Consider the following 7,925-nt stretch of genomic DNA (forward strand, 5'->3'; position numbering starts at 1 on the left):
GTGAAACACTACTTACTATTTTCTTCAACTATATATCATATGGGCTAAAGACGCCATATACTCCCTCCGTCCTATAATATGTGTCATTTTTCGCTTTTCGAGAGTCAATCTAACAAATATCCGAAGCTATATTAGATTATATAATTTAATAGTTTATTATTAAAAATTTGATATTTAAATACTATAGGAAAAGTGCTAAAAATTATAATTCTTCTCACATCAATATTATGAAAAATTCATTTGAAAAAATTGGTCAAATATTTTGAATTTCGAAAAGCAAAATTTGAAACAATTTAGTACGAAGTGAGTATTAAAATAAAACAGTCAATTGGGTGCACGAAATATTTCATGTTCAAGCAAGATTCAGTAAAAGGTTGCACCTAAGGGTGGAACTAGTGCCGACCCTTCGCTAGAAAATTACACTTATATATATAATAATCAAAATTATATTATATGGACGTATAGTAAATGTTAATCCCCTTAATTTTTCATGAGTTTACTTCTTTATATTTTAAATTCTCTTAGTAAAAATCCTGCACCACTGGCCGGTCGTACACCAAAGAGGGTGTAATGTCCGCTTACCCTGATGCAAACATCATGGGCTGATTCCAGGATTCGAACATGTGACTATAGGTCACATGACGTCAATTTTACTATTGATCCAAGAATCCCCTCTTCTTATAATGGACATACGTAAACACTGCTGTGTTAATTGATTTATATGCAGAGTTGTACAATATCAGTAAATGCAGGAGCTTTAGATGGATTAGTAGGATACATAACAGCACAAGCAAGATCAAACCCTAATGATAGAAGTGGATTTGTGTTCAAGAATTGTAATGTGATTGGCAATGGACAAGTATTCTTGGGTAGGCCATGGAGAGACTATGCAAGGGTTATATTCTATGATTGTACCATGTCTAATGTCATCACTCCTCAGGGTTGGGCTGCTGGAAGATATGTTGGCAAAGAGTAAGTTCTTTCTCTATCTCTCTTTTGTTTTTCCTCATCCGCTGTCCGATACTCGCTGTTGAATTCGACTAATTCGGATTCGCTTCTTGAAGTTTCATTTTAGGAGCAAAGCACTCCCTATCAAAGATAACATTATATACAGGGTTCAAGCCCTAGACTTGGTTAAAGATAAAGGAGTTCTCTCGGGCGCTAACACGACTAGTCGTTTTTCCTTCGAAGAAGAATATACTCATTTATTTTAAAACATTACGTGTGAATTGTGATATAGAGATTTACAACTTTAGATGATTCACTTCCAACCAAACACATTAATTAGTGATCTCAAGTCTTTTCTTCAAATAAGATCGAGAATAGAGTAATTCTTAGAAATCTCCCTTTCAGACCATATACACTTATTTCAACTATTAAAATTTGAACCCCTTCTAAACATTTCTATGGTAGAATTAGCACCCATAAGCCACTTTTAAGCCCTATATTTTGAAATTAACTATTGTTATGGAGTTTTATATTTGACAGTTAAAAACCCATAATACTATCGTGGAATTTGAAACTTCATAATAATGACTATTGTTCAATTACATAGGCTGAAAATTGCTGTTTTGGGAATTTTACCCCTTGTATGTTGATTAATGAACCTACTACACGGCCCATAATTTTTTAAGTTTCTTATTCATTAGCATTTAGAGTTCATTTTAGGAAAAATAACACTCTATGACATTTTGGGTAAAGTATTTACCCGAAATGACTATAGTTTTTTTTATAACATTTTTAAGCCTTCATCCCATTTTTTTTTTAAAGTTCTTACCCGAGATAGCCACCCCCCCCCCCCCCCCCCTCCCTTCCCCTCATATCAAACTTCAAGATGCTATTTTTTCCTTCCAAATCTCTTTCTAATGTTGGTGTTTTTTTAAGGGTAAAGTGTGAATAAAACACATACACCATGTTACACTTTCAACACTGTATAAAAATAGCATTTTATACAAGGTTTTATACATTTTTATACAAGGTTTATACATTTTCTACAGTAGGTGTATAAAGTTGTATATTGTTGTATAAAGTTGTATGATACTGTATATACAAGCTGCGACCATAATTTGTTGGGTCATAGGTTTATAATTTAAAAATATGGCTACCCAAATGTAATTTTGTGTGCTAAATTGTACATTACTAAAATTTCCCCTTGATTTTATTTTATTTTTCTCATTTTTGTTTATGATATATAGGAAACAATTAACATTTGCTGAGGGAAGTTGCAAAGGAATGGGATCAAACTATTCAAAAAGAGTATCATGGGAAGCAAAATTGAGCCAACAAGAGTTACAAAAATTAACAAGTCTCTCCTTTATTGATGATGAGGGTTGGTTTACCAAACAACCCCTAAAAGTACTTCTATGGTTAAATTGATTAGCTTAGCCTATATGTATAGTACTCATATGCACAATTTGTATTAGTTTGTTCTTTCTCTTTGGTGATGAAAAGGCCACGTTTTTCAATACAATTGCCCACTAACGTATGGCGATTTGCATTAATAGGCTATAGTACATCCTGCCGGTTTTTAATGTTGTTCCCAGTTTTGACAATGGTTCAGAATTGATCCTTTAATGAAAAAAATTCCGACTACAATACTCCTAAGTTGAGCATTAGAGAAGGTAAACTGACGCGGCATATGCGTCATACAAGTCATAATAAATCGGTAGGACTTCTTGCTATATTCAGCTGAGCTATATACTGTTGGAATAATTAACAAACTCTACCAGACTAGCTATCATGAGTTCGTGTTTTCACGCATTGTACCTTATTTAAATTCATTCCATTTAGTCTAAGGGATTGTCATGAGTTTTTAGCTTTCACTCATTGGGCCAACAATGATATCAAAATTGATTCATTTTTTAATTCTTACAAAAAATGACCTAAACTTCTCTCTCTCCCCCCCCCCCCCCCCCCTTCTTATAAGTGTGTGTATATGTTTGTATATTTTGGGGTTTTTTGTAATGTAAGTTTTGCTATTTTTTTTGTAATGTAAGTAACCAACTTGTATATTTCTGAATTTTTTCCCTTATTCTATTCACTCATATCTGATTGTCCTGATTTTTTTTTATTTAAACAAGCCTGTAATTTATGCACTATATCCGCCTCTGCCACCAATCTTCCATGGCCACTTTGGTGCATATTTGTCAATTTTATCTATGTGTCAACTTAGTCCTAATTTTTGGTCTCGGGTTGATGAATTTCCAATGAGCCATTTCTCGATCTCTGTGTGTCATTCTTGCACATGGGCGATGCTAATCTTATCTTTATCGTTCCAATTTTATCATATGTCTCTGGAGGGACGATGAATTCCCAATGATTGCGGAATATATGGATAATTGATTTGTTTGATTTCGCTACAATAGACTCTTACGATACTTCGATAACCATCCCCCAAATCACCTCGAGCCGAGTGTCTTATGTTCAAATTCTCGTAATCCAAGGTAAAAAATTTAGTAGGAAGCAAAATAAGAAATATACAACATAACTTCACTAGCTTTTATTACTGACTTGATCTAGAGTTATAGTGAAAATGGCTTCAAACGGGGCATGTACAATGCCAATCTTCCTCCCATTGAAAACATTTTTTAAAGTGAACTTCAAGAACCTGGAAAATGAGAAAACAGTAAGAACAAAACTAATGCCAAAGCCGACCTTATAGCTGAGCCAAAATATTTCTGTCTCCTCTTTTTGATCCCTTTGGTTTGAAGCATGTTTATGTGGTATTTCATTGGGGCAAGGTTGTTGCAATATGAGACCACAGAGTTTTGGATTTCCTAGATAACTTGTACTAGGAAATGCATGAAATTGTCCCCCTGTTGGTATTGTGCCTTCAAGGTTGTTGTTCGCAACACTAAATGAAGAGAAAAAGTTCAAACTTTTGAAGGATTTGGGAATTTCACCTGAAAGATTGTTACCTGATAAGTCTAATTTCTCCAAGTTAGTCAGTATAGATATCGTCTCCGGTATGCTGCCTGAAAATAAATTGTTACTGAGATCCAGGATATGAATAAACTTCAATTGGCTGATCTATGGAGGGATATCGCCTGTAAGGCTATTGTTTCCCATGTATAAAGCTCGTGGAAGGTGAGTGATCTGATTGTATAAATAATTAGTGGCATCGCTGAATCGAAGTCGTTGGATAATAAAGAATGGCAATGGTAGATAAATTTGGTCCAATTCTTGGAATGCCAGCGTTCCTAACTCGAAAACATCAATAGATATCGATCCATTGAGCAAGTTATGTGACAGGTCCAAGTGAAATAAGTATGGAAGAGAACCAAAATAACTTGGAATCATACCGATTAGTTGATTCTGAGAAAGATCAAGAACTTTTAGCTTACTTAGCCCGGACAACCACCCGGGAATGTGACCGATAAATTCACAACCACCTAGGCCCAAGATTTGCAGATTTTGGAATCCATCTGGACCAATCAATTTTTCATCATCACCAAGAAAAGATTCATTGTAATAATTCCATGACAAAATCAACTTCCGCAGATTCTTGCAGCCTGCCAAGTTTTTGATAGTCCCTCTGATGTTCACAAAGTTGTATTGGAGAGTGACAGGAAAGAGAGAGATGGTAATTCCATAATGCCACGCGAAATTTTCCTCTCGAGTTTGTTTACTGACAGACGAATCGCTGACAATGACTTGCATGAGTAAAGGCTTGATGGCAGGATACCGCTAAAGAAGTTGGTCCCTAGATCAATTGTTTTGAGATGAAGCAATTTAGAGAAATCAAGAATGGATAACTCACCTTGTAGGAAGTCAATCCCTAAGTTTTCCTCAAGTTTAGAGCAATTCATCAGTGATTGTGGAAGAGATCCATTTAAGTTGTTCTTGTGAAGGAGCAATTTTTCTAAGTAATAGAGCTTGCCAATATTATAAGGAATAGTTGCAGTAAACGCATTGCCATAGAGGGCACCAACTCTTAGATTGATAAGACCAACAATCCCTTCTCCAATTTGCCCTGAAAGTTTATTGGCTGGTAAAACTACTTCTTGCAAACATGAAGCATTGTAAAGATCATTATGGAGGGATACTGCGAGAGAATTGAAACCGGCTCGGAAAGTTCTCAGACTAGAACACAGTCCAAGACCTGGAATTTTGCCAGTGAAATTATTATTGGAGAAATCAAGGTACATTATGGTGGAAGAAATACTACAATTTACGTGTGGCAAGGATCCGAAAAAGGCATTGTTGCTGATGTCCAACATGGACAAAAATCCTGCACTTTTGAAATTCGAAGAGTTAATTGCCCCTGAAAACTGATTGCTTGAGAGATTTACATGTACGATGCTTTTTGACAACATATCAAATGGCGATAATATTCCATTTAACTCGTTATCGCTTAAATCAATGATCTTCAAGAGAGGCAAAGATGAGAAAAGGCTATCAAGGAGAGGACCTGATAGGCTTTTGTGTGAAAGATTGAGTTCAGAGAGATATGTTAGATTTGTAATAAAAGGAGAAATGGTTCCATGTAGGGCTTTGGATTGTAACCTTATATTATTGGAAGTGATCATGTGTATTGGAGTTAATTAATTGGTAGTTAGATACTATTGCTCCCACATTAATAAGTAGTTAGTTAGTTTGTTGAGTTAGTTAGACAACAAGTATATGTAGAGGATTTCTCTCTCTTCCTTCTTCAGTTGAATAAGAATGAAATCAGAAAAATTCCCAATTCTCTCTCAACTCTATCAATTATACATCTTAATCATCTCAATTTAACATGGTATCAGAGCAGGTTGCGGAACCCTAGAATTCACAATCAGTTCACGATCAATGAAGCTCAAAGTTGAAGAATCTCGAAGAACAATTGAAGAACAATGACTAAAAACCAGAATCGAACCACTGATTCTCTACAATCACAGTCATCGAGTGGAATAACAGCTGTAGAACACGTTCATCCTTTGTATGTGCATCAATTAGACATATCGAGATGTGTTTTAGCACCAGTGAAACTCACTGGATCGGAAAACTATGGAGTGTGGAGTCGAGCCATGCGAATTTCTCTTTTAGCTAAAAACAAGCTAGGTTTTGTGACTGGAACGTGCACAAAGGAGTCATTTGATGAATCACTTCATGAATAATGGGAGACAGTCAATGCGATTGTTCTTTCATGGATCATGAACACAGTATCAAAAAATCATCTCAGTGGTATTGTTTATGCATCAGATGCACATCTAGTTTGGGAAGATTTGAAGGAGAGTTTTGACAAAGTGAATCGTGTGAGAATTTTTCAAGTGCACACAACAATTGCGAATCTTAAACAAGTAACTAGTCCAGTGTCGGTGTATTTTTCTAAGTTGAAGGAACTGTGGAGTGAGTCTGATCCTTCTCCAAATTGTGGTTGTCCAAAGTCCAAGGATTACATTGAGTACCTGCAACAACAAAGATTAATGCAGTTTTTGAGTGGCTTAAACGATTCATACGACCAGGCCAAGAGGCAAATTTTGATGAAGTCTATTGCACCAACTGTGAATCAGGCTTATGCCTTGATAGTGCAAGATGAAAGTCAGCAGGCAAATGCTGAGAAATCTAATCCAATAGCAATGCAGGTTAAGAGAAAAGATAACTACAAGGGAGGAGGCTCCATGTATTGTGAGAACTGCCACATGAGGAATCATACAAAGAATGATTGTTATAAGATCACTGGATATCCTTTAGAGAGGGATAATAAACCTAACAGAAAGATGAGAGGTAACCATGAAGGGTACAACAACCATCGTGAAGGATGGAGAAAGGACACATACAAAGATAGATACAGAAGAGACAATAATGAGGGATGGAGAAAAGAGCCACATGCTGCAGTTGCTAACAATGCAGACTTTGCTCAAAGGAAACATGCAGGTGAAACTGGCAATAGAAGCCAGTATGCTGATGATAACAGGAGAGGTGATGGCAAAAGTGGCCATTATACCTCAGAAGAACAGTACAAGCAGCACACTAACATGTACGACAAGGACTCTGAAGAATATCAAGCTCATATGACAGGTACTGTAACTTGTCTGATGTCTCAGTTAGCAAAGTGTGAGTGGATAGTTGATTCTGGTGCCTCTCACCATGTTACTGCCAATGAGAAGTTACTAAAGAACATACATAGTACATATGCTAGTAAAGGGATTAAGAATGCATTTGCCAAATAGAAACACAGTACCAATCACACATACATGATATACCGAATTGTTTGGAAAGGAGAAAATATCAAATGTGCTATTTGTGCCTGATTTTAAGTATAATCTATTGTCAGTGTCAAAATTGACCAAGGAATTATATTGCTCAGTCAACTTTTTCCCTGATCACTGTATTTTTCAGGATCTGTACAGTGGCAGGGTGAATGGGATTGGTAGATTACAAGGAGGATTGTAAATCTTTTAAGGGTCAGGTGAAGATCATGTTGAGTAGGGAGGAGGTTTAAAGCAAGTTTACCTAGCAGCTGCTGATGAGAGATGCAGTTTATGGCATAGGAGACTAGGTCACCCTTCTATCTCCACTATGAAGACTATGGTAGAATTCAGAAATAAGATTGATGACAATGTTCATAACAATTATAAGATTTGTCCCTTGGCAAAGCAAACTAGGATGCACTTTCCCTTAAGCATTTCTAGAGCTGATAAGCCTTTTGAGTCGATCCATTTAGATTTATGGGGTCCTTATAGAACTCCTACATTTGATAAAAGAAACTATTTCCTTACTATTTGTTATACCCCGTTTTAACCGGGTTAGAGTGGAGTACAACATATTGGGGATTCTTTTCTTGCTTTGTTTTAAAGAGTCGCCACCTAATTGATTTTCACGGTGAATTAGGACACCTAATTATTAACTAAGATAAAGTTAAAACTAAACCTCTGTTAATGGTCTGCTTAACCAGTGTGATTCTAGGTAAGAGTTCTATATCATCCTAAAGGGAAGGGGTTAGG

General features: G+C 36.0%; 2 protein-coding genes and 1 non-coding gene across 3 annotated transcripts; 1 reads left to right on the forward strand and 2 right to left on the reverse strand.

Annotated features, from left to right (window-relative positions):
* The first annotated feature begins 64 nt into the window (after positions 1-64).
* LOC132630728 (probable pectinesterase 29) lies at positions 65-2,595 on the forward strand. The gene is made up of 2 exons (XM_060346297.1): positions 65-972; positions 2,196-2,595. Exons 1-2 carry the CDS (start codon positions 722-724, stop codon positions 2,374-2,376), a joined length of 432 nt encoding a protein of 143 aa, XP_060202280.1. The 5' UTR covers positions 65-721; the 3' UTR covers positions 2,377-2,595.
* Positions 2,596-3,195: 600 nt separating this feature from the next.
* On the reverse strand, positions 3,196-3,303 carry LOC132634592 (U6 spliceosomal RNA). The gene has a single exon (XR_009580292.1). It is a non-coding gene; the product is annotated as a U6 spliceosomal RNA (small nuclear RNA).
* A 189-nt stretch (positions 3,304-3,492) lies between these two features.
* Positions 3,493-5,528, reverse strand: LOC132630474 (receptor-like protein 2). Its single transcript, XM_060346045.1, has 3 exons — positions 4,633-5,528; positions 4,302-4,534; positions 3,493-3,974 (listed from the first exon to the last, which is right to left on the reverse strand). Exons 1-3 carry the CDS (start codon positions 5,526-5,528, stop codon positions 3,493-3,495), a joined length of 1,611 nt encoding a protein of 536 aa, XP_060202028.1.
* Positions 5,529-7,925: the final 2,397 nt, after the last annotated feature.

Source organism: Lycium barbarum, chromosome 3 (genome assembly GCF_019175385.1).
Source record: "Lycium barbarum isolate Lr01 chromosome 3, ASM1917538v2, whole genome shotgun sequence".
In the NCBI taxonomy this organism is placed as follows: domain Eukaryota; kingdom Viridiplantae; phylum Streptophyta; class Magnoliopsida; order Solanales; family Solanaceae; genus Lycium; species Lycium barbarum.